At 44.0% G+C, this 27,330-nt stretch overlaps 1 protein-coding gene across 20 annotated transcripts in view; it reads left to right on the plus strand.

The window, feature by feature from the left end:
- nedd4l (NEDD4 like E3 ubiquitin protein ligase) overlaps positions 1 to 27,330 on the plus strand; it is a 107,404-nt gene that overhangs the window by 64,650 nt on the left and 15,424 nt on the right. For 14 of the 20 annotated variants that reach the window (XM_071341268.1, XM_071341279.1, XM_071341287.1 and 11 more), the window contains 9 exons: positions 622 to 756; positions 1,234 to 1,386; positions 11,668 to 11,868; positions 13,109 to 13,186; positions 17,380 to 17,403; positions 19,862 to 19,916; positions 23,015 to 23,073; positions 24,535 to 24,600; positions 26,535 to 26,764. In XM_071341268.1, coding sequence (XP_071197369.1) covers positions 622 to 756; positions 1,234 to 1,386; positions 11,668 to 11,868; positions 13,109 to 13,186; positions 17,380 to 17,403; positions 19,862 to 19,916; positions 23,015 to 23,073; positions 24,535 to 24,600; positions 26,535 to 26,764 — 1,001 coding nt within the window. The remainder of the gene's footprint in view (positions 1 to 621; positions 757 to 1,233; positions 1,387 to 11,667; positions 11,869 to 13,108; positions 13,187 to 17,379; positions 17,404 to 19,861; positions 19,917 to 23,014; positions 23,074 to 24,534; positions 24,601 to 26,534; positions 26,765 to 27,330) is intronic. The other 6 variants (XM_071341294.1, XM_071341328.1, XM_071341224.1 and 3 more) reach the window with 2 other exon arrangements.

Consider the following 27,330-nt stretch of genomic DNA (forward strand, 5'->3'; position numbering starts at 1 on the left):
AAGGCATTGCATCTCAGTGCTTGAGGCGTCACTACAGACACCCTGGTTCGATTCCAGGTGGTATCACAACCGTCCGTGATTGGGAGTCCCATAGGGCGGCGCACAATTGGCCCAGCGTTTTCTTAACCTGGTTTCGCTTTGACATTATGGGGTATTGTGTGTAGATTGATGAGGGGGGAAAAAAATAATTGAATCTATTTTAGAATAAGGCTGTAACGTAACGAAATGTGGAAAAGTTCAAGTGGTCTGAATAATTTTCCGAATGCACTGTATGTTAGGGTGTATGTATGTTTGACTGAGTCTTACTAATATATGTCAGGTTGTATGTCAGGTTTGAAAGCTGTTCTATGTGGTTTGTTTGTCATTGTGTGTTTGTTTTTTCTAAAGCTGTCCTGCTTCTGCTGGCCTGCTTCTGTGAGTTTCTGAGGAGCCGCAGTATTGTAGTACAATAGTACTAGGCTACTTGTTGTACTGCAGTACTGTTTTTTGTTGTCAATAAGCCACTCCCACTGTTTCTATATTTCTTATCAATGTGTAAAAAAATACAGTTTACACACAAGTTTCTTCCAGCTGGCCATATTGTCCGGCGCGAATAACTTTTGCTTCTCTTGCTTGGTTCAGTCTCAGTCGGCAGCCTATGCCCTGACCACACCAGGCTTACCTCCAGGATGGGAGGAGAGGAAGGACGCCAAGGGGCGCACGTATTACGTCAATCATAACAACCGCTGCACCACCTGGACCAAGCCTATCCTCCAGGTACATAGAGGCCTCACCTGGTGCACAGAGAGACTGCATGGGCTTACTCCTCCTTCCCTCTCCTGTCCTCATTCCATTGGGGCATTTCTCTGGGCCTGGGTACAACATCCACTGTTGTCTTTGTCCCTCTCTTCCTCTCGTCCTGCCTTAAAGTGTGGCTCTAGGTACATGTCTTACTTCAGGTCACCTTGAGTTTGTGTCCCTCTTCCTCCCTCTCCTCTCTTACTCTGTCTCTTACTATGTGCCAAATACTAACTTGAGAAATGTGCACGTAACTCCTAAGTATTGATGAATGGGAGATTTCAGTGGAAATTTAAAGTGGTGTGAATGTATCTCATGCATTCTATCTACACACATTGGAGGATCTCTGCCTGATCATCTCCTTACACTGTAACTTCCCTCACATTTCATCTGTCTATCACACACAGCCTTGTTCCTCCTTCTACCTGTGTTAACTAAAAAGTCTCTCCCTGACAGCACGCTGAAGACGAGGCGAGTTCCTCTGACTCCGGGGCTGAAGCCGCCTCCACCTCTTCCTCAGCCAACAACAATAGCCACCTGATTGAACCGCAAATACGCCGTGCCCGTAGTCTCAGCTCCCCTACCGTTACCCTGTCCTCCCCCTTAGAGGTGAGATTATCCAGCCTGTCCTGTAGGACTTCCTTACTTCAATCTCTCCTATCTACCTAACTGATGAGAGCGCCCCACCACCATCCTACCGCCCTCTAGACAACACTTTTCTTTCCTCCCCTTTTCCATCATCTGCATTCCTCCCGTCTAACATTCTCTGTTCCGTCATCTGCATTCCTCCCGTCTAACATTCTCTGTTCCGTCATCTGCATTCCTCCCGTCTAACATTCTCTGTTCCGTCATCTGCATTCCTCCCGTCTAACATTCTCTGTTCCGTCATCTGCATTCCTCCCGTCTAACATTCTCTGTTCCGTCATCTGCATTCCTCCCGTCTAACATTCTCTGTTCCGTCATCTGCATTCCTCCCGTCTAACATTCTCTGTTCCGTCATCTGCATTCCTCCCGTCTAACATTCTCTGTTCCGTCATCTGCATTCCTCCCGTCTAACATTCTCTGTTCCGTCATCTGCATTCCTCCCGTCTAACATTCTCTGTTCCGTCATCTGCATTCCTCCCGTCTAACATTCTCTGTTCCGTCATCTGCATTCCTCCCGTCTAACATTCTCTGTTCCGTCATCTGCATTCCTCCCGTCTAACTTTCTCTGTTCCGTCATCTGCATTCCTCCCGTCTAACATTCTCTGTTCCGTCTTCTGCATTCCTCCCGTCTAACATTCTCTGTTCCGTCATCTGCATTCCTCCCGTCTAACATTCTCTGTTCCGTCATCTGCTTTCCTCCCGTCTAACATTCTCTGTTCCGTCATCTGCTTTCCTCCCGTCTAACATTCTCTGTTCCGTCATCTGCTTTCCTCCCGTCTAACATTCTCTGTTCCGTCATCTGCTTTCCTCCCGTCTAACATTCTCTGTTCCGTCATCTGCTTTCCTCCCGTCTAACATTCTCTGTTCCGTCATCTGCTTTCCTCCCGTCTAACATTCTCTGTTCCGTCATCTGCATTCCTCCCGTCTAACATTCTCTGTTCCGTCATCTGCATTCCTCCCGTCTAACATTCTCTGTTCCGTCATCTGCATTCCTCCCGTCTAACATTCTCTGTTCCGTCATCTGCATTCCTCCCGTCTAACATTCTCTGTTCCGTCATCTGCATTCCTCCCGTCTAACATTCTCTGTTCCGTCATCTGCATTCCTCCCGTCTAACATTCTCTGTTCCGTCATCTGCATTCCTCCCGTCTAACATTCTCTGTTCCGTCATCTGCATTCCTCCCGTCTAACATTCTCTGTTCCGTCATCTGCATTCCTCCCGTCTAACATTCTCTGTTCCGTCATCTGCATTCCTCCCGTCTAACATTCTCTGTTCCGTCATCTGCATTCCTCCCGTCTAACATTCTCTGTTCCGTCATCTGCATTCCTCCCGTCTAACATTCTCTGTTCCGTCATCTGCATTCCTCCCGTCTAACATTCTCTGTTCCGTCATCTGCATTCCTCCCGTCTAACATTCTCTGTTCCGTCATCTGCATTCCTCCCGTCTAACATTCTCTGTTCCGTCATCTGCATTCCTCCCGTCTAACATTCTCTGTTCCGTCATCTGCATTCCTCCCGTCTAACATTCTCTGTTCCGTCATCTGCATTCCTCCCGTCTAACATTCTCTGTTCCGTCATCTGCATTCCTCCCGTCTAACATTCTCTGTTCCGTCATCTGCATTCCTCCCGTCTAACATTCTCTGTTCCGTCATCTGCATTCCTCCCGTCTAACATTCTCTGTTCCGTCATCTGCATTCCTCCCGTCTAACATTCTCTGTTCCGTCATCTGCATTCCTCCCGTCTAACATTCTCTGTTCCGTCATCTGCATTCCTCCCGTCTAACTTTCTCTGTTCCGTCATCTGCATTCCTCCCGTCTAACATTCTCTGTTCCGTCTTCTGCATTCCTCCCGTCTAACATTCTCTGTTCCGTCATCTGCATTCCTCCCGTCTAACATTCTCTGTTCCGTCATCTGCATTCCTCCCGTCTAACATTCTCTGTTCCGTCATCTGCTTTCCTCCCGTCTAACATTCTCTGTTCCGTCATCTGCTTTCCTCCCGTCTAACATTCTCTGTTCCGTCATCTGCTTTCCTCCCGTCTAACATTCTCTGTTCCGTCATCTGCTTTCCTCCCGTCTAACATTCTCTGTTCCGTCATCTGCTTTCCTCCCGTCTAACATTCTCTGTTCCGTCATCTGCTTTCCTCCCGTCTAACATTCTCTGTTCCGTCATCTGCTTTCCTCCCGTCTAACATTCTCTGTTCCGTCATCTGCTTTCCTCCCGTCTAACATTCTCTGTTCCGTCATCTGCATTCCTCCCGTCTAACATTCTCTGTTCCGTCATCTGCATTCCTCCCGTCTAACATTCTCTGTTCCGTCATCTGCATTCCTCCCGTCTAACATTCTCTGTTCCGTCATCTGCTTTCCTCCCGTCTAACATTCTCTGTTCCGTCATCTGCTTTCCTCCCGTCTAACATTCTCTGTTCCGTCATCTGCATTCCTCCCGTCTAACATTCTCTGTTCCGTCATCTGCATTCCTCCCGTCTAACATTCTCTGTTCCGTCATCTGCATTCCTCCCGTCTAACATTCTCTGTTCCGTCATCTGCATTCCTCCCGTCTAACATTCTCTGTTCCGTCATCTGCATTCCTCCCGTCTAACATTCTCTGTTCCGTCATCTGCATTCCTCCCGTCTAACATTCTCTGTTCCGTCATCTGCTTTCCTCCCGTCTAACATTCTCTGTTCCGTCATCTGCTTTCCTCCCGTCTAACATTCTCTGTTCCGTCATCTGCATTCCTCCCGTCTAACGTTCTCTGTTCCGTCATCTGCATTCCTCCCGTCTAACGTTCTCTGTTCCGTCATCTGCATTCCTCCCGTCTAACATTCTCTGTTCCGTCATCTGCTTTCCTCCCGTCTAACATTCTCTGTTCCGTCATCTGCTTTCCTCCCGTCTAACATTCTCTGTTCCGTCATCTGCTTTCCTCCCGTCTAACATTCTCTGTTCCGTCATCTGCTTTCCTCCCGTCTAACATTCTCTGTTCCGTCATCTGCATTCCTCCCGTCTAACATTCTCTGTTCCGTCATCTGCATTCCTCCCGTCTAACATTCTCTGTTCCGTCATCTGCATTCCTCCCGTCTAACATTCTCTGTTCCGTCATCTGCATTCCTCCCGTCTAACATTCTCTGTTCCGTCATCTGCATTCCTCCCGTCTAACATTCTCTGTTCCGTCATCTGCATTCCTCCCGTCTAACATTCTCTGTTCCGTCATCTGCATTCCTCCCGTCTAACATTCTCTGTTCCGTCATCTGCTTTCCTCCCGTGTAACATTCTCTGTTCCGTCATCTGCTTTCCTCCCGTCTAACATTCTCTGTTCCGTCATCTGCTTTCCTCCCGTCTAACATTCTCTGTTCCGTCATCTGCTTTCCTCCCGTCTAACATTCTCTGTTCCGTCATCTGCATTCCTCCCGTCTAACATTCTCTGTTCCGTCATCTGCATTCCTCCCGTCTAACATTCTCTGTTCCGTCATCTGCATTCCTCCCGTCTAACATTCTCTGTTCCGTCATCTGCTTTCCTCCCGTCTAACATTCTCTGTTCCGTCATCTGCTTTCCTCCCGTCTAACATTCTCTGTTCCGTCATCTGCTTTCCTCCCGTCTAACATTCTCTGTTCCGTCATCTGCATTCCTCCCGTCTAACATTCTCTGTTCCGTCATCTGCTTTCCTCCCGTCTAACATTCTCATGTCCTACCTCTATCCTGTCCTGTCTGTCTCCTCTTTCTGTCTTTCAGGTTCAGTACCACTCTGTTGCATGCCACTGTTCTCTGTCCTTCTCTTCCCTTGACCGTTGTAATGCTGTTTACCTCATGTACTCCTTCTCTGTCAGTACTTTCACCACCTTCAGTTTAACCTCATGTTACACTGTGAGAGCATCTTTCATCTGAAGATCATTTTGAAGCTGCCATTTTATTTTTTAAACACCACTACCTTCAAGCAATGTCATTCAATTCAGTAATCTGAATATAATAATGGATTTCAAAGTGCTGAAGTCTGACTGATTGTTGAACCATGGTGAGGCATGGCTTAGCTATGATAATCTCCTCAACGTGTGATCTCTCCAGAGTTCACTAAGGCTACATCCCAAACGGCTACCTATTCCCTACATAGTCCGTATTGGGTTCTGGTACAAGGTAGTACACTGCATCATGAATAGGGTGCCGTTTGGGATGGAAGGAGAGAGACACATTCATATGCAGACCAGGCAATGGACTGAAACTCCATAGGCTAGAGAGGGAGAGATTCATTCATATGCAGCCCAGGCAATGGACTGAAACTCCATAGGCTAGAGAGGGAGAGATTCATTCATATGCAGCCCAGGCAATGGACTGAAACTCCATAGGCTAGAGAGGGAGAGATTCATTCATATGCAGCCCAGGCAATGGACTGAAACTCCATAGGCTAGAGAGGGGGGGGGGAGATTCATATGCAGCTCAGGCAATGGACTGAAACTCCATAGGGGAGGGAGGGAGGGAGAGATTCATTCATATGCAGACCAGGCAATGAACTGAAAATCCACAGCTTATGGATGCAGGACCCTGTCCTGGAAGTGGGTCATGACTAATCTGCTATGAGATGCAATGAAAGCACTGAACGCTTTAGTTATTCTCCATGTGACAAGTTTACCTGTGATTGGTCTAGGCTTCTGACAGTAGGTCACAGCCCTCCTTATTGGTCACCGGATGCAGTCGGCCAAAGTGCACCAGATGTAAGAAGAGGGTAATATTATGTGGTGGACTGAACGGCTCTGATGTGTGACTTGATAAACCACACGTCAGTATTCTGTTACATCCCCTGTCCGTTAACCTCACCCCCCAGACTATGGGCAGAAGGAAGTGTCTCCATTGAGCTTCCAAAAAGATCATCTGGTTCCCAGAGTCCACAACCACAGATGTGACAGTCTACACAGCCCATTATTACATTTATCAGCCTCATCTAAAAGTCCCGGACGTTATGTCACAATAGATTGAGTGGCTCTGCTGCTTTTGGCTGGATGGGAATATGTGGGACAAAGCTCACCCTGTTATTTCTCTGTCTGTCATACCCTTTGTTAAGCCTTATTGTGGTATTGAATCATTTGTATACACTGTGTGGAAAGGGAATGGCTGAGAAATAGCTTTTTTATGATGCTTCTTAAGAGATGACACATATATATTCTCAGTTCAATGTGTTGATAATATGCTTTCTGAGAACTCGGTGGCAGTGGGATTTTTTTCCCCTTCCTTTATTGTCTTTAACGACGTCTTCTGATTTCTGCCACCACTTGATTTGAGAATGTTTCGTTACCAATAAAGAGTATAGAAGGTGTTCGATATCCAGGCGGAAGGAGAGAACCAGAGCTGTGTTCCTTTGGGTCATCTAGAAGATGTGTTGGTGACCTGTGTTCGGGTGATGTTGAAATGTTACATAATCGTAATGAAGTGAGGTTAGCAGCTGTTGGCCCTATCAGGTTAACCTCACTCATCACTGCGTGTGTGCGTGCGTGCGTGCGTGCGTGCGTGCGTGCGTGCGTGCGTGCGTGCGTGCGTGCGTGCGTGCGTGTGTGTGTGTGTGCTTAGCCTTAGACTCAGGGGAATGTTGTGATTTGAATGATTATTGTCCTTTTTTTAATGGTGTTTTTGTGTTTTAAAAACCTCAGTCTAAGCCGTCTATTTGTGGAAAAAATCTCCCTGATTAACTCTTTAGTCATATCCCAGTTTAACCTGATTTACAGTTGAAGTCGGAAGTTTACATACACTTAGGTTGGAGTCATTAAAACTCGTTTTTCAACCACTCCACACACTTCTTGTTAACAAACTATGGTTTTGGCAAGTCAGTTAGGACATCTACTTTGTGCATGACACAAGTAATTTTTCCAATAATTGTTTACAGACAGATTATTTCCCTTATAATTCACTGTATCACAATTCCAGTGGGTCAGAAGTTTACATACACTAAGTTGACTGTGCATTTAAACAGCTTGGAAAATTCCAGAAAATTCTGATAGGCTAATTGACATCATTTGAGTCAATTGGAGGTGTAGCTGTGGATGTTTTTCAAGGCCTACCTTCAAATTCAGTGCCTCTTTGCTTGACGTCATGGGAAAATCTAAATAAATCAGCAAAGACCTCAGAAAAATAATTTGTAGACCTCCACAAGTCTGGTTCATCCTTGGGAGCAAATTCCAGACACCTGAAGGTGCCATCTTCATCTGTACAAACAATAGTACGCAAGTATAAACACCATGGGACCACGTAGCCGTGATCCTGCTCAGGAAGGAGACGCGTTCTGTCTCCTAGAGATGAACATACTTTGGTATGAAAAGTGCAAATCAATCCCAGAACTACAGCAAAGGACCTTGTGAAGATGCAAGAGGAAACAGGTACAAAAGTATCTATATCCACAGTAAAACGAGTCCTCCATCGACATAAAAAAACATAACCTGAAAGGCCGCTAAGCAAGGAAGAAGCCACTGCCCCAAAACCACCATAAAAAAGCCAGACTACGGTTTGCAACTCCACATGGGGACAAAGATTGTACTTTTTGTAAAAATGTTCACTGGTCTGATGAAACAAAAATAGAACTGTTAGGCCATAATGACAATCGTTATATTTTGAGGAAAAAGGGGAATGCTTGCAAGCCGAAGAACACCATCCCAACCATGAAGCACGGGGGTGGCAGCATCATTTTGTGTGTGTGCTTTGCTGCAGGAGTGACTGGTGCACTTCACAAAATAGATGGCATCATGAGGCAGGAAAATTATGTGGATATATTGAAGCAACATCTCAAGACATCAGTCAGGAAGTTAAAGCTTGGTCGCAAATGGGTCTTCCAAATGGACAATGACACCAAGCATACTTCCAAAGTAATGGAAAAATGGCTTATGGACAACAAAGTCAAGGTATTGGAGTGGCCATCACAAAGCCCTGACCTCAATCCTATAGAAAATGTGTGGGCAGAACTGAAAAAGCGTGTGCGAGGAAGGCCTACAAACCTGACTCAGTTACTCCAGCTCTGTCAGGAGGAATGGGCCAAAGTTCACCCAACTTATTGTGTGAAGCTTGTGGAAGGCTACCCAAAACTTTTGACCCAAGTTAAACAATTTAAAGGCAATGCGACCAAATACTAATTGAGTGTATGTAAACTTCTGACCCACTGGGAATGTGATGAAAGAAATAAAAGCTGAAATAAATCGTTCTCTCTACTATTATTCTGACATGTCACATTCTTAAAATAAAGTGGTGATCCTAACTGACCTAAGACCTAAATTGTGAAAAATTGAGTTTAAATGTATGTACACTTCCAACTTCAATTGTAACTCTTTAGTCATTTCCCAGTTTAACCATTTGCTTAAGGCCTTGCCTACACCTAGCAACTTGCTTTTTAAATGATATGAGCAAAAAATATTACATTTACTTTGGAACGGCAGACAAAATGAACGGGCCTGTTTATATAATGAAAATGAATTCGGAGGGAAGAAATGATTAAATATTAAATCATTAGACCTCTCACCAAAGACATCATTCATACAAAAGTTATACTTAAATCCAACCTGGTTCACTAACAGATAAGAAAGAATGTCTCACACCTTGTTCAAGAATGGCAGTTTTCCCTTTATTCAGATTACGACCTCTCACTTTCGGTTATTTGAAAATGAAATTGTCTCAAAGGTTGCTATTTTTAAAACAAGCCATAGAAAGTTGGTTGTAATTTCAGTTTAATCCAACAGAAAAGAGAGGACAAATAATACAACAAATATTCTGGTTAAACTCAAATATACTAATTGATTAAACAATTATTATTTTTCTCCAAAAAATAAAAAAAGGTATAATCTTTGTAAATGTCATAAATAGGACTGGTGGAGTTATGTCTGCTCGACCCAAAAATACAACCAAATAATTGCAGCATTACCACAAAAATGGAAGGGGGAAAGGTAAGGAACTTGTCTGTTGGTCCTACATTAAAGACCAAAATTGGTTAAAGAAAATGTGATGAATAAAAAAGTATACGAGTTTAATTTAAAGACCAAAGACCCAATGGTCACTCTGACAGAGCTATAGTTCCTCTGTGGAGATGGGAGAACCTTCAAGAAGGACAATCTTCTCTGCAGCACTCCACCAATCAGGCCTTTATGCTAGAGTGGCCAGACGAAAGCCACTCCTCAGTAAAATAGACATGACAGCCCACTTGATGTTGGCCAAAAGGCACCTAAAGACTCTTAGACCATGAGAAACAACATTCTCTGGTCTGATGAAACCAAGATTGAACTCTTTGTCCTGAATGCCAAGTATCACATCTGGAGGAAATCTGGCACCATCCCTACGTTGAAGCGTGGTGGTGGCAGCATCATGCTGTGAGGATGTTTCCAGCGGCAGGGACTGGGAGACTAGTCGGGATCGAGGAAAAGATGAACAGGGCAAAGTACAGAGAGATCCTTGATGAAAACCTGCTCCAGAGCACTCAGGACCTCAGACTGGGGAGAAAGTTCACCTTCCAACAGGACAACGACCCTAAGCACACAGCCCAGACAACGGAGTGGCTTCGGGACAGGTCTTTGAATGTTCTGGAGTGGCCCGGACTTGAACCCGATCGAACATCTCTGGAGAGACCTGAAAATAGTTGTGCAGCAACGCTCCCCGTCCAACCTGACAGAGCTTGAGAGGATCTGCAGAAAACAATTGGAAAAACTACCCAAATACAGGTGTACCAAGCTTGTAGCGTCATACCCAAGAAGACTCGAGGCTGTAATTGCTGCCAAAGGTGCGTCAACAAAGTACTGAGTAAAGGGTCTGAATACTTATGTAAATGTCGTATTTCAGGTTTTTATTTTTAATAAAATAGCAAAAAATTAAATCTGAAACAGTTTTTGCTTTGTCATTTTGTGTAGATTGATGAGGGGAAAAAACTATCAATTGTAGAATAAGGCTGTCATGTAACAGAATTTGGAAAATGTCAAGGGGTCTGAGTACTTTCTGAATGCACTGTATAAATATATATATATATTTTTTTGTCACTAAACTATCTCCATATATACTTCCATTCATTTTTTTTTTATACAGGTACTGGTGACCTGAGACTTTTGGGCATTCTAGAGCAAAACAACCGAAATGTACGCGTTCGTGAGAGACTCAACTTTCCACATAGGGGTCATATTAGTGTGTAGCTCAAACTGTTTGGATGCTACAGAGAGAAGTTGGTAGACGAGGCTGTACTGACTTCAGACTAGTCCCAAGATGCTTGTGGGGGTCATAGAGCAAAACCGGTGTTCATGAGAGTCTCGTCTTTTCACAGAAAAAGTTTGTAGAAGACTGATTTTTTCCAGATGTCTCATGGTATGACAAACACCGTTCTAGCTTTGCCACCTTTCACTGCAGATGCGGGAGGCGGCGATATCAGCGGTGGATTTTAAGACACAGCCCATGCAAAAGAAAACATCTCTCTAGCTTAAACTGCTGGATTTTGATGAGGATTTACTTATTTAGATTGACGCATGGGTGCGTCGATAGACTCTTAAGGGATTTTAAATACTGTTCATTATCAGATGTGTCATTAATTGTATTATAAGACCTCAAGCTAAAGGAACATGAACAGGCGGGAGGGGTCAGGTGGTAATCTCCCTCTAGACTTGTTTGTTTATTACAGAAATTAAAGCCCACAGTTAATTACACTAACGGGCCTCAGGTAATATGTAATTATGATGCTGCATTAGCTTAGAAACCACATGAACTAAGTTGTTGTCTCAATTATGGTTGGCACTGTAATACAATGCATGTACAAAATCAAAATGAAGTTGTTTTCATGGCAGCCTCATCTCAGGGTGGTGAGGAACTGTCTGGAGAGGTAAACTGGAAGGAGAGTTAATTAAAGATTGGACGAGGGACTGGGGAAGTGTTTTTCTCAGACTGACGCAGAGAGTAGATTGAGGTGAAGACCTCAACTTGTCAAAGTGGTCATTTTACTTTTTTCATAGGAGATAACAGAATAATTAAGACAACCTTTTCTCTTGTATTAAAAGTCAGATATCATCAAGGAGCAGAAAGATAATCTTTTTTAAGGGGTGTGTAGGTACTGGCCTAATTTAAGTTGAACATATTTGCTTTTAAAAGTGATTAGCAAGTTAAGACTGTAGAAATCAGAACTTTTTTCCGTGCAACAAATTGTTGCTACTTGCTAGGAATTTCCTTAGTGTGTGACACACAGGAGCTAAAGACATCCACGTCTATATGACTCCTTACTTCACATTCTAATCTGTTCCGTTGGGTTCTGTTCTACTCTAGGGGGCGGCCAACAACATAGCTGTGCGTCGGGCGGTGAAGGACACCCTCTCCAACCCCCAGTCCCCCCAGCCCTCCCCCTACAGCTCCCCCAAATCAGGACATCAGTCCCAGCAGAGCTTCCTGCCCCCGGGGTGGGAGATGAGGATAGCACCCAACGGAAGACCCTTCTTCATTGACCACAACAGCAGGCTCACCACATGGGTGAGATGATACTGCTACTTCTTCTTCCCTCTTCTTCGTTTTCATCATCGTCTTGCAGCTACTAGTTCTACTGCTATTGTACAGTATCAGCCAGTCCTCATACACTCCCTGCCCCTTGGCCCTTCTCCTTGGCCCTGCCCCTTGCCCCTTGGCCCTGCCCCTTCTCCTTGGCCCTGTCCCTTCCAATTGGCCCTGCCCCTTGGCCCTGCCCCTTGCCCTTGGCCCTGCCCCTTGCCCTTGCCCTTGGCCCTGCCCCTTGGCCCTGTCCCTTGGCCCTGTCCCTTGGCCCTACCCCTTGGCCCTACCCCTTGGCCCTACCCCTTGGCCCTGCCCCTTGGCCTTGCCCCTTGCCCGTGGCCCTGCCCCTTGGCCCTGCCCCTTGCCCGTGGCCCTGCCCCTTGCCCTTGGCCCTGCCCCTTGGCCCTGCCCCTTCCCCTTGGCCCTGCCCCTTCCCCTTGGCCCTGCCCCTTCCCCTTGGCCCTGTTATCTGCTGCTGTCTGGTAATAATGCTAACCATTTTGTTTTATGTTCTTATGACTGTTAGGACTATAGAACATTAGCTGGATATATCTGTCATATTTACAGATTGTTGATCAATGCAAATTGGTGATGTTCTGCCAAGTTGACGAACAGCCCCAAAAAAAAAAAGCTTTCTGCGCAGACCCATTTGTCTAAAAACAGTGTCTGAGCCAACAACTAACAGCTCTAGTCTACAGTATAGACTAGAGGGCGCGATGGCGACCTCTGGTGTATGAAGGTAGTATCAAAAATTTTCACTCAATCTCATTTCGTCAGCCCCACTATACAGTAGTTGGACCTCCTTAAGAAATGTAATCAATTCGAGTGTAGTAGGAGAGATTGTATTGAATGTGTTTTTTCCCAAGCGAAGTGGGGACATTTATTTTTGTGTGGTTAATAAAGATTGTGTGTATAGTTATCTATCTGAAATTAAATGATTGGCCCCTCCTGTGTCAAATTGACAGCACATTGAATTATTTAGACTTGAACGTTGTCTCTCTCTCTCTCTCCTTCCTCTCTCTCTCTCCTTCCTCTCTCTCTCTCCTTCCTCTCTCTCTCTCCTTCCTCTCTCTCTCTCTCCTTCCTCTCTCTCTCTCTCTCTCCTTCCTCTCTCTCTCTCTCTCTCCTTCCTCTCTCTCTCTCTCTCTCTCCTTCCTCTCTCTCTCTCTCTCTCCTTCCTCTCTCTCTCTCTCTCTCTCTCCTTCCTCTATTTCCCCATCAGGAGGACCCGAGGTTGAAGTATCCAGTCCACATGAGAACAAAGGCCTCTCTGGACCCTGGTGACCTGGGGCCTCTTCCTGTAAGTACAGTTTATAACCTCTTTTGAACCCTTCATAACCCCTTTATAAACCCTTCATAATCTTTATCTCCTGAAAGACCAAGTACTCTCCAGCTCACATTTCCTCTGGATTATCTTAATGCACATTTTTTTTCAACATTAAACAATCACATATCGCCTTTACAGAATGGGGCGAAATCATCAATGTACAAAATATGCAGCATTAATTGTTGCTGCTCGGAATAATTTTCCGTTCTGAGATTATATCTAGGGCCGAGACGATACCAGTATCACCATACTCGTTTAGTATCGTGGCAAGGAAACAAAACATGAAGCGGATATAACTTATTTAGATAAACAGCCCTAATGTTGGAAACAAACCAACATAATGTTGTCATCCAGAGTCACATTTCTTTATTTTCCAAGCTGTAGCACATCATATTTTACATACAGCAGGTTTTTAAAAGGACCAAAGAGTGTCGATCAGCTTCGTGTTTTCATTGTTGCCATGGAAAAAGTATTGCGAAGCTGGTATCGTCCCAGACCTAGTTAACTTCTTGGAACTATAGGGGGTGCTGTTCCGCATTAGCATATTTGTGTCTCCAAATTAAACTGCCTCGTGCTAAATTCTTGATCGTACAATATGCATATTATTGTTATTATTGGATAGAAAACAGTCTATAGTTTCTATAGGAGTTGAAATTTTGTCTCTGAGTGGTACAGAACAATTTCTACAGCACTTTTCATGACAGGGTTCAGATTTCAGAAATTTTTACCTCTGATCTGGGGTCTGTTTATAAGGCCACAGTGAATGCTATGAAGAAACCGACACTACCTACGTCTTCCTCTGGGTGTCTGTACGTCATCACGTTTTCAATGAAGTCTATGGGACGTTCACAGCCATTATAAATGACAAAAATGTACAGAGACCCCTCTTTCTCAACGTGCGCCTCAAGCGTGAAGGCCATCGGACCTGCCTCGTTCCAAATCGTTTTCTAACCAGCAGTATTTCTCCGGTCATGTTTTCAGTCGTTATAGTTGTTAAAAACATCATAATGTAGTGAATTTTAACCGTTTTATATCAATTTATATCCGTTTAGTGCGATTTTGAGGAATTTCTTTGTCGTGCACTCTGAAAGTTTGGACACGCTTTAGGGTGTCGGTCGTTGGTGATGGACATTTCGAAGGACAGAGGACATCTATCGACCAAAAGACGTTTATAACATAGAAAGGATACATTGCCCAAGAATATGATGGAAGATCAGCTCAAAGTAAGCAATATTTAATATGATAAACCGTGTTTCTGTCGAAATATTTTAAACGCATACATCGCCATTTTGTTTGGTATAGCTTCACTTGGCCAACCCTGTATTGAAAAGTAAGGATAATTTTAAAAATGTAAATCAGCGGTTGCATTAAGAACTAATTTGTCTTTCGATTCCTGTCAACCCTGTATTTTTTAGTCAAGTATATGATTAGCTTTTAATTAAACTAGATCACTCTGATAGATGACGTCAGACATATTGAGGCTTGATTTCCTAGTATTTTCATTGTGTAACCACGGTTTTGTATGGCTAAATATGCACCTTTTCGAACAAACTGTATATGTATGTTGTAAAATGATGTTACAGGAGTGTCATCGGAAGAATTCTGAGAAGGTTAGTGAAAAAATTAATATCTTTTGGCGGTGATTACGTTATAGCGCTCTTTGGCTGGAATCGATGCTCTGGTAACGTTGGAACATGTAGTATGCTAACTTATCGATTTATTGTGTTTTCGCTGTAAAACGCTTAGAAAATCTGAAATATTGTCTGGAATCACAAGATCTGGGTCTTTCCATTGCTATGCTTTGTCTATTCTTATGAAATGTTTTATGATGAGTAAATTGGTCATACACGTTGCTCTATCTAGTAATTCTAGTGGATTTGTGATGGTCGGTGCAATTGTAAACTGTGAATTCTACCTGAAATATGCACTTTTTTCTAACAAAAACTATCCTATACCATGAATATGTTATCAGACTGTCATCTGATGGTTTTTTTTATAGGTTATTGGCTATCAATATCTTAGTTGAGCCGAATTGGTGATAGCACCTGAAGGAGTAAGAAACTGATGGAGTTAGAATAGTGGTGTATTTTGCTAACGTGTTTAGCTAATAGATTTACATATTTTGTCTTCCCTGTAAAACATTTTAAAAATCTGAAATGGTGGCTTTATTCACAAGATCTGTATCTTTCATCTGGTGTCTTGGACTTGTGATTTAATGATATTTAGATGCTACTATCTACTTCTGAAGCTATGCTATCTATGCTAATCAGTGTGTGGGGGGTGGGGGGTGCTCCCGGATCAGGGTTTCTGAGGCAGTAGAGGTTAATACATGCTGACATTTTGCCTGGTCCTCCTTTTGAGGTTGTTATTGTAGAACTGCTTAAGTCATGGACTGGCCTGGCAAAGCTTTGGAGTGGAAGCACACATTACCTTTTGTTTTTTGGAGTGTGGGAATGAAGCAAGCCGGGCGGGCACAGTGTGAAACGAGAGTAGAGTATTGCTGAATTCCAAATGTGAATCGATCACTAGCCTCTACTACCTAGGAACTCTGTAGCTCTAAAGACACTGGTTAGGTATAAGTAGGGATGTGCATCTTTCCCTTTCAAGACGATTCGATACGTATCTAGATACATGGGCTCTGATAAGATATAGGAACCATACATTTTATTTTGAAACAATTCGGTTTGATTAGAGGAACGAAACAATGCGATTCGGTTCGACGCAATACGAACATTTGTTGCATAATCACATTCATTTTTCATTCTAAATTAAAATCTGCTGCTGATGAAGCTCATGAGCTGGGCCTCTCTGAGCTGGGCCTCTCTGAGCTGGGCCTCTGAGCTGGCCCCTCTGAGCTGGGCCTCTGAGCTGGATCTGTGTGTGTTAATGATCTATATGTTTATGGTGTATGTAAGCCGTAAGGGAAACTGGGCATTTACCATACCACTATCAGCTAGGGGAGAAATGTTTTCTGTTTGTCCCCATTTTTGTATATTAAAAGTGTTAGCACTAGTGATGTATCAATATTTATATGTTTTTACCATCTTTACCCTATATATCTAAAAATGACCATATATATACCGATTGTTTCAAGCAAAACTACCAAAACTATTGCTGATAGCGAACCTGAACAAGCGAAACAGGATCTAATGTAAGCCCAGATCAGCATGTATAGGCAGATAGCTTTAACTTTTAAGGCTACATTTATCCTGGGAAAACACCATTTTCAACAGCGCATTTGATAAAATAATAACCTAGCAAATGACATTGGTTGTCACTCAACCAGGCAGCAGGTAGCCTAGTGGTTAGAGCGGTAGACTAGTAACCGAAAGGTTGCAAGATCGAATCCCCGAGCTGACAAGGTACAAATCTGTCGTTCTGCCCCTGAACAAGGCAGTTATAACACACTGTTCCCCGCTAGGCCGTCATTGAAAATAAGAATTTGTGCTGAACTGACTTGCCTAGTTAAACAAAGGTAAAAAGCCTAATTCCGCGCAAGTCGTCATAGAAACATTTGAATGCTGAAGGTGACGAGCTGATGTGCAAGATCAGAAATAGGCCTCTACCTCTCGTAGATCAGCACGCGAATCTGCACTCAACGAGCTGTTTGACCAGGCTACTGATATTACTGGGGTTGTTCGGCAAAATGGCTTGTAGATCAATGATTGTCAACGTAATTACATGCTTAGTTTGACCGTGACGGAGAAGATGCAGTTGTCACAAAATATTAGGTATTTTCTGAAGGTTGAAAGAAAGTAATTTGAGCAACAACAAAAAATAAAATAAGCGGCAAATTCGTAACGTTTGAATCTATTTCCTGACCGGTGCTTGCTACATTTGGATCTGTTTGGGGTACCACTGACCGATGCTTGCTACATTTGGATCTGTTTGGGGTACCACTGACCGGTGCATGCTACATTTGGATCTGTTTGGGGTACCACTGACCGATGCTTATCGGCGAATCGTTACATCCGTACGTAGAAGCAATTCTCACAATTTGACAAACCCTCACTTCGAGGAGAATGCACACACTTGACATGTAGCTGTACCCCTTATTCTTCTAAATGAAATGAGGCTTCCTGGCGCTAGTGGTGTGTTTGTTTTCTCTCTGTTCTCTCCATGGCGTGGGGGGGACGTCTTATGTGCCACGCCCGTCTTACTGGCAGACCCTACCAAACCTACCAGAGGAGGTTGGTGCTGAATGCAACCGTACAGCGCAGCCTCCCTCTGCCTGCCTTGTCTTACTGTGACTGCCTGCCCTATGCCCTGTGCTGCAAACTGCACTCTCTATCTCTCTCTCATAACTGGCATGATGGTTGGATGACAGTGTTGTCTCATTGCTCCCCCCTCCTCTCTCTATGCTCGTTTCCCCCCATCACCCCCTTCTCATTCTCCATCAGAGTCTCCCAGCTCACACTCAGCCCCCCCAGTCTGCACAATGTTCAGTGTCTGGGGTAGTGGTCCCCAGGGAGGTTAGTGGTCCCCAAGGAGGTTAGTGGTCCCCAAGGAGGTTAGTGGTCCCCAGGGAGGTTAGTGTTTCCCAGGGAGGTTAGTGTTTCCCAGGGAGGTTAGTGTTTCCCAGGGAGGTTAGTGTTTCCCAGGGAGGTTAGTAGTGTTTCCCAGGGAGGTTAGTAGTGTTTCCCAGGGAGGTTAGTAGTGTTTCCCAGGAAGGGTAGTAGTGTTTCCCAGGGAGGGTAGTAGTGTTTCCCAGGGAGGGCAGTAGTGTTTCCCAGGGAGGGCAGTAGTGTTTCCCAGGGAGGGCAGTAGTGTTTCCCAGGGAGGGCAGTAGTGTTTCCCAGGGAGGGCAGTAGTGTTTCCCAGGGAGGGCAGTAGTGTTTCCCAGGGAGGGCAGTAGTGTTTCCCAGGGAGGGCAGTAGTGTTTCCCAGGGAGGGCAGTAGTGTTTCCCAGGGAGGGCAGTAGTCTCCAGTAGTCTCCAGGGAGGGCAGTGAAGAGGGCAGTAGTCTCCAGGGAGGGCAGTGAAGAGGGCAGTAGTCTCCAGGGAGGGCAGTGAAGAGGGTAATAGTCTCCAGGGAGGGCGGTAGTCTCCATGGAGGGCGGTAGTCTCCATGGAGGGCAGTAGTCTCCATGGAGGGCAGTAGTCTCCAGGGAGGGCAGTAGTCTCCAGGGAGGGCAGTAGTCTCCATGGAGGGTAGTAAAGAGGGCAGTAGTCTCCAGGGAGGGCAGTAGTCTCCAGGGAGGGCAGTAGTCTCCAGGGAGGGCAGTAGTCTCCAGGGAGGGGAGTAGTCTCCAGGGAGGGCAGTAGTCTCCAGGGAGGGCAGTAGTCTCCAGGGAGGGTAGTGAAGAGGGCAGTAGTCTCCAGGGAGGGCAGTAGTCTCCATGGAGGGCAGTAGTCTCCAGGGAGGGCAGTAGTCTCCAGGGAGGGTAGTGAAGATGGTAGTGGTCTCCATGGAGGGCAGTAGCATCCAGGGAGGGTAATGAAGATGGCAGTAGTCTCCAGGGAGGGTAGTGAAGATGGCAGTAGTCTCCAGGAAGGGTAGTGGAGAGGGCAGTAGTCTCCAGGGAGAGCAGTGAAGAGGGTAATAGTCCCCGTGGAGGGCGGTAGTCTCCATGGAGGGCAGTAGTCTCCATGGAGGGCAGTAGTCTCCATGGAGGGCAGTAGTCTCCAGGGAGGGTAGTCTCCATGGAGGGCAGTAGTCTCCATGGAGGGCAGTTGTCTCCAGGTAGGGCAGTAGTCTCCATGGAGGGTAGTGAAGAGGGCAGTAGTCTCCATGGAGGGCAGTAGTCTCCATGGAGGGCAGTAGTCTCCATGGAGGGCAGTAGTCTCCAGGTAGGGCAGTAGTCTCCATGGAGGGCAGTAGTCTCCAGGGAGGGCAGTGAAGAGGGTAATAGTCCCCGTGGAGGGCGGTGGGGAGGGCAGTGGTCTCCATGGAGGGCAGTGGTCTCCAGGGAGGGTAGTAGTCTCCAGGGAGGGTAGTGAAGAGGGCAGTAGTCTCCATGGAGGGCAGTAGTCTCCAGGGAGGGCAGTAGTCTCCAGGGAGGGAGGGCAGTAGTCTCCAGGGAGGGAGGGCAGTAGTCTCCAGGGAGGGAGGGCAGTAGTCTCCAGGGAGGGAGGGCAGTAGTCTCCAGGGAGGGAGGGCAGTAGTCTCCAGGGAGGGTAGTGAAGAGGGTAATAGTCCCCGGGGAGGGCAGTGGTCCTGTGGAGGGTGGTGAGGAGGGTAGTGGTCCTGTGGAGGGTGGTGAGGAGGGTAGTGGTCCACTCTATTCTATTCCGGTGTGCTGCATGATGTGAGTGACCTCCCTTTTTATTTTCCCAGTCTTCACCATATGAAGCAAAGGTAAAGGTATGGTGGTCTTCCTCCTGATACACAGCCGTCTCTCTACTCGACTGGGACAGGGTCAGACTGAAGCTAGTGGACTAATCTAATCTCTCCCCTGGCCTGCTCTCTCTCTCTGTCCCACAGTCCCACTGACAGTCAGTGTGTTTGTGGCTCGCTGCGTCACTGTCACTGTGGTCACTGTGTCGATGGTGGTGTACTGTACTGGTCTGGATGGTCACTGTATCAATGGTGTACTGGTCTGGATGGATGTGCTGGTATTACCAGGTGTAACTGGTGTCACTCCTTCCCTACTGTCTGTCATCCCCCATCTGTCTGAGTCAGTTCCTCACTGTGCTCTCTCCTCTCTAGCCTGGCTGGGAGGAACGGGTGCATGCAGACGGCAGGACCTTCTACATTGACCACAGTAAGTTCCAACGCTCTCCCTCTTTACCTGTGTTAACGTATTGACTGTTTTGATCTCTTTCTCTTGGATACTTGAAGACCATCTCTTCCTCAAACGGTCAGACAGTGTTTCTCTATTTCTTTCTCTTTCTTTCTCCCTCAGTCTTTCTCGCTCGCTCTCGCTCTACTAACCTCCCTATGTGTTTTTTCTCTCGAGTTGCCTAAGTCCTAACTTATTACATACACAATCCCGTTCACAAAAATGAATCGCTCCTACAAACAGTGAGTCACGTGGCCGGCAGATAGGCATCAAGGCGTTCAGTTACTGTTCGATTGAATGTGAGAATGGGAAAAATGTTTTACCTAAGAGACTTTGAGCACGGTGTGATCATCGGTGCCAGGCGTGAGGGATCCAGTTTCACAGAAACGGATGGCAGTGTTTAGGGTTTACTGAGAATGATGCGACAAACAAAACACATCCAGTCAGCGGCAGTCCTGTGGGCAAAACGTTTCCGGCATCTTTTGGAATGCCCCTAAGAATTCAGGATGTTCTGGAGGCAAAGGGGGGTCCGACCCAGTACTCGATGTACCTACTAGGTGTATCTAATAAACTGGGCGGTGCGTATATCCAGTGCATTCGTAAAGTATTCAGACCCCTTGACTTTTTCCACATTTTGTTACGTTTGCAGCCTTACTCAAAAATCGATTTTAAAAATGTTTTTGTCCTCATCAATATGCACCCAAACAAAAACATTTTTTTCTAAATGTTTTCACATTTATTAAAAATACAGAACAGAAATACAATATAAAGTATTCAGACCCTTTGATATGAGACTCGAAATTGAGCTCAGGTGCTTCCTGTTTCCATTGATCATCCTTAATGTTTCTACAACTTGATTGGTGTCCACCTGTGGTAAATTCAATTGATTGGACAAGAATTCGAAAGGCACACGCCTCTCTATATAAGGTTCCACATTTGACAGTGCATGTCAGAGAAAAACCAAGCCATGAGGTCGAAGGAATTGTCCGTAGACCTCCGAGACAGGATTGTGTCGAGGCACAGACGTGGAGAATGGTACCCAAAAAATGTCTGCACCATTGATGATCCCCAAGAACACAGTGGCCTCCATCATTCTTAAATGGAAGAAGTTTGGAATCACCAAGACTCTTCCTAGAGCTGGCCGCCCGCGCCAAACTGAGCAATCGGAGAAGAATGGCCTTGGTCAGGTGACCAAGAACGAGAGGGTCACTCTGACAGAGTTCCTCTGTGGAGATGGGAGAACCTTCCAGAAGGACAACCATCTGTGCAGCACTCCACCAATCAGGCCTTTATGGTAGAGTGGCCAAACGGAAGCCACTCCTCAGTAAAAAGCACATGACAGCCCACTTGGAGTTTGCCTAAAGGCACCTAAAGGACTTTCAGACCATGAGAAAGAAGATTCTCTGGCTTGATGAAACTAAGATTGAACCATTTGGCCTGAATGCCAAGCATCACGTCTGGAGGAAACCAGGCACCATCCCTACGGTGAAGCATGATGAGGGCAGCATCATGCTGTGGGGATGTTTTTCAGCGGCAGCGACTGGGAGACTAGTCAGGATCGAGGCAAAGATGAACGGAGCAGAATACAGAAGGATCCTTGATGAAAACCTGCTCCAGAGCGCTCAGGACTTCAAACTGGGGGCGAACGTTCACCTTCCAACAGGACAACGACCCTAAGCACACAGCCAAGACAACACAGGAGTGGCTTCAGGACAAGTCTCTGAATATCCTTGAGTGGCCCAGCCAGAGTGCGGACTTGAACCCAATCGAACATCTCTGGAGAGACCTGAAAAAAATAGCTGTGCAGCGACGCTTCCCATTCAACCTGACAGAGCTTGAGAGGATCTGCAGAGAAGAATGGGAGAAACTCCCCAAATACAGGTGTGCCAAGCTTGTAGCGTCACACCCAAGAAGACTCGAGGCTGTAATTGCTGCCAAAGGTGCTTAAACAAAGTACTGAGTAAAGGGTCTGAATACTTATGTAAATGTGATATTTCAGTTTTTTATAAATTTGCTAAATTTGTCATTATGGGGTATTGTGTGTAGATTGATGAGGGGGAAAAAATAAATGTAATCCATTTTAGAATAAGGGGGTAACGTAACAAAATGTGTAGTCCAGGGGTCTGAAAACGTTCCTTACACTGACTATACCAAACATTAGGAACACCTTCCTGATATTGCGTTGCACCCCCCCACCCACCCTTATGCCCTCAGACCAGCCTCAATTTGTCGGGGCATGGAAAGAGCATGTTCTTAATGTTTTGTATACTATATATAGATAGATAGATACAAATGTATTAGTTTTTGGGATGGATAAACATTTTCAGTGTAAACTTGAATGTCTAAAACCAGATGTAACGTAGGTAGAGAAGATAATGGACCTATATATATATATATTTTTTAAATATCATCTTTGGGAACTAACAATGACCAAAATTAAAGTGAGGGAGAATCAAAAAATTCCCAAAACAATTAATTTAGCACTATTGATTTTGTTATGTTTGAGAAAAAGAACACAGCATTCGCCATGGCAAGATGTGTAGAAGAGCAGGACATTGGCTTAAAAAGTCCGATATTCTCTCAGCTCCTTGGCAAGATGTGTAGAAGAGTTAAAAATGTCTCTACACCGCCAAGATGAGGGCCTCTACAGTCTTCCCATTGTCACGCCCCCCTGCCACGGCCACCACATAAACCCCCTTTTGATACAGAAAAACCCTGGGTGTCACTGTAGAGCTGTAGAGTCTCTGTGTAACTGTCTCTGTCTGTCTGTATGTTGTCCTCATAGATCAATACCTCTGAATCTGTATGTGTCAGGTTACCTGCATTCATTATTCAAAGCTTCAGAGTGCTCAATTTAACAAGCAGGATGTCAGCCGTCGATGTTGTGGCTGACTGACTCATTGAGTGAGTGATGGAATGGATTTCACAGATGATTCACAAATGACAACAAAACAAAATAATTGAGGATGGAACCTTTTTTTAAATATTTTTTTTTCTTTCTGCTACAGCGTTATTTTAATGGTATATTACGGTATACAGTATAACCATATTCCTGATTTTTGTTATTTTGTCACCTTCAGACACCAAAGCCACTCAATGGGAGGATCCTCGTCTACAGAGTCCTGCTATCACAGGGCCTGTGAGTATCTCTGGTTTACTATGAGGCGAAGATATTGTCACCCACTGAGATCCTATTAAATTACAAGAGGGGCTATGTCCATTGTCTCACGTCAGATAGCGGGACGGCCGTCTGCACTGATCTGTCTAACTCGCAAACACTTATGGGATAGCTAAAAATAAGTTTGGCTACAATATGCTGTACTAACATTAGAACAATGTTACCACAGTGAAATTGTCCACTGAACCCCCTTTCATCCTCGAGTCAGTTAATCTTACCAAAGAACTATAAACCTGTAGCTAACATTGACAGGGGGCTTTCATGAGCAAATCATCACTACCGTATTTTCCTTCTAGCTGAGGTGTTTTGTGGTGGTAGAATCAGTATTTATGAAAATCGAAATGTGCACGAAAATTTGCTAGCTAGTGTCGGTTTGCTGAACCAGTCTCAAATCAATCCAAATGAAACAAAAGGCAGGGATGCTACCAACGCCAGTTCACACACTCAATGCGGAATACTCTCTAGCTAGCTAGCTAGTGTTGTGAAATTCTAGCTAATGCACAAATGGGTCTTCATGATGATGGCTATGCCACAAATCCTCAAAGTTCCAGAATGGCCTGAAAATGGCAGCCATATTGGTCAGGTATAAATTCAAACCAGTCTAATTGGAATGGCAGTAGAGGCATAGTCCTTATTTTACTTATGTGGTTAAATAAAAGTAAGGCTTGTGATATATCAGACATTTTGTAATATAATTATTGTCAACCTAAAATATTGTCATATAATCACGAATACAGTTTATATGAGTTTAATATACATTTCCTCTAAAATATATGCTAACAGACCATAAATGTCTTAAGTTTTTGTTTTCTTGGAAAGCAGTGAGTACTATTATGATAAAATATCAGTATTTGCATTTACAACTTGTCTCCTATCAACTGATTTCAGACAGTGTATGGCTGGCTGTGGATTGGCTGCGTTATTTATATGGAATTTTAGCTGATTGGCATATTATCTAACAAACTTAGTGCAGATAAATTCTTGAAATTCATAATTTTACACTATCTTATCACAACACTGGCAAACCATGGTTGACCAACTGCCTGACCAAAATGGCTGAACTTTATGCCTTCATAAGAAGGTTCATGTCCATTCTAATTCCTAATTTATATGCTGTCACCATCAGATAAAGTATTGTACATGGCAAAGATACTGTCTTTTACAACCAAGTTAAGTCACCCTTTCTATCTATAGCATAGACCGGGCCTGTGAGTATATGTGGTTTTCTATTAGCCAAATATACTGTTACCATCATATACAGTATTGTGGTTTAACATAAGGCAAAGATACTGTCAACCATTGATGCCGAAAACAGGATTGCACATTACAAAGATAGTGTCTTTCATGACCAAGATAAGCCACTCTCTCTCTCTAGAATAGACAATTATATTGACTGATTGCCACTTGTTTGTCCCATTGCAGGCTGTGCCATACTCTAGAGAATTCAAGCAGAAATACGATTACTTCAGAAAGAAGTTGAAGAAACCGGTAAGAAATGTTACCTTGCTGCTCAACATTTTAGTGCTTTGCAAAAGTATTCAGACCCCTAGGATTGTTAACATTTTGTGTTACAAAGTGGGATTATAATTGTAATTTTTATTGTCATCAATCTACACAAAATACTATGTCAAAGATGAATACTCAAAATACTCTGTTAAAGATGAATAAAAAAAAAAAGTATAACTAAATGTCTTTACATAAGTATTCAGCCACTTTGTTTAGGCAATCCTAAATTAGTTCAGGAGTAAAATGTGGCTTAACAAATCACACAATAAGTTACATGGACTCACTCTGTGTGAAATAATAGAGGTTGACATGATTTTGAATAACTAACCCTTTCTCTGTACCTCCTACATAAAACATCTGTAAGGTCCCTCAGTCAAGTATTGAATTTCAACTACAAAGACCAGGGAGCTTTTTGAAAGCCTCATAAAAAAAGGGCAATTATTCTGTGGAGTATGTATTAAACCACCCAGACACATCACAGATAGTTGTTCTTCTGAACTGAGATGCAGGACAGGGATCAACCTGCTCAGGGATGTTACCATTATTTTAAAACGAGTTCAATGTCTGTGATGGGACAAAACAGCTGATGATGGATCAACAACATTGTAGTGACTCCACAATAATGACTTAAATGACAGAATGAAAAGAAGAATAATAATTATACAAAATACAAATATTCCAGAACTTGCATCTTCTATGCAACAAGGCAAAAAAACACAACTAAATAATACACTTTTTGGCCTAAATGCAAAGCCTAATGTTTGGGTCAAATCCAACACTAGACATCACTGAGTAACTGCCTCCTTATTTTCAAGGATGGTGGTGGCTGCGTCATAGTATGGGTATGCTTGACATCGGCAAAGACTTGTTCAGGATAGAAAGAAACGGGATAGAGCTAAGCACAGGCAAAATCCTGGAGGAAAACCTGCTTCAGTCTGCTTTACAACAGAGACTGGGAAGGGAATTCACCTTTTCAGCAGGACAATTACTTAAAACACAAGGCCAAAGAAGTTGCTTACCAAGAAGACATTGAATGTTCCCGGAGTGGTCAAGTTACAGTTTTGACTTAAATCGGATTGAAAATCTATGGGAAAGACTTAAACATTTCTGTTTAGCCATGATCCCCAACATCTTGACAGAGCTCGAAGATTTAAAAAAAATAATAATAGGCAAATATTGTACAATCCAGGTGTTCAAAGTTCTTAGAGACTTACCCAGAAAGACTCACAGCTGTTATTGATGCCAAAGGTGATTCTAACGTGTATTCTAACGTGTATTCTAACGTGTATTCTAACGTGTATTGACTCAAGGAGATGAGCACTTATGCAACGACTATATTTTGGTTATTTCATTTCTAGTCATCTTCCACTTAGACATTAAGAGTATTTTGTGTAGATTGTTGACAAAAAAAATTACAATTGAATCAATTTGAAACACAATAAAAATGTATGTGAAGAAATCCAAGAGGTCTGAATACTTTTGCAAGGCACTGTATATGAAATATCCTTCAACACCCTTCATTTCAGCGACTCTGAATTAATTGTTCATTAATTAGGCCCACCTAATTCTTAATTAATTCACTGTAAATAAGTTGTCAAATGTGGCTTGTTGTTTTACATTCAGTGCAAAAACACTTTACCTTACCTCACACATCCTGGTGTTCATTAATCTAAAGAGAAATGAGTCCTCTTCTTTCTCTTTGTGTGTTCCCTGGTTAGAACCACTGAACGAGGCTTTTATCATAAACGTTTGTGATATGAACAACCATCCCCTGTACAGATAAATAATACTTAAGTAAACTCAACTTAAATAAACTGGCAAACTACCTTTTAGAGTAGACATGTATTTTTTTGGTGTGTATTCCCTTTTAGGAACACTGGATGTGTGTATGATGTATTTTCATCTTGTGTCCCCAGGCGGACATCCCGAACAGGTTTGAGATGAAGTTGCACAGGACCAACATCTTTGAGGAGTCGTATCGCCGTATCATGTCTCTGAAGAGACCAGATATCCTGAAGGCCCGTCTCTGGATCGAGTTTGAGTCAGAGAAGGGGCTGGACTACGGAGGTGTGGCCAGGGAGTGGTTCTTCCTGTTGTCTAAGGAGATGTTCAACCCTTACTATGGACTCTTTGAATACTCAGCCACGTATGTACTGTCTCTATCATTTTCCACCACTTATAGCAACTTACAGAAGTACAAATGAAAATGTGCACATTTCTCGTTCGTCGGTGCAGTTTGGTAATGGTAGCTGAGGAAGAGACGAGTTCTGGGGTCTGCAGTGCACTTTACTGCTGCGCTTCCCAAACCTTTTCCATTCCAGGGACCACACAATCCTGATCAAAAACTCTTGAGGACCACCATTTTGCGGAGACACAGATCTTAAAAAATATATATATATTGACAGTCAAATTTGGTCAATTGTTGCAGTATGTAACAAATGAAAGGCTTATTATTATTTACAGTTAGCACTGTGAAAAGTAATGTAAAATTGCTTATAATACCATTAATACTCCCAACTTATTCATTTTGGAAGGGAAAAAAGTAAACAAGAAAATACATGCAGTACCCCTGCGGACCACGGGTTGGAAACCACTGCTCTATTGTATAGTGTCTAAAACAGGGATGAGAAATTCTAGAGATGGTCATGAAAAAAGAGACAGACAATTTCCTGTTTTATTGGCTCCTTCTTCCTCTCGTTCCCTCTGGCTTCC

This window comes from Salvelinus alpinus, chromosome 1 (genome assembly GCF_045679555.1).
Source record: "Salvelinus alpinus chromosome 1, SLU_Salpinus.1, whole genome shotgun sequence".
Classification (NCBI taxonomy): Eukaryota; Metazoa; Chordata; class Actinopteri; order Salmoniformes; family Salmonidae; genus Salvelinus; species Salvelinus alpinus.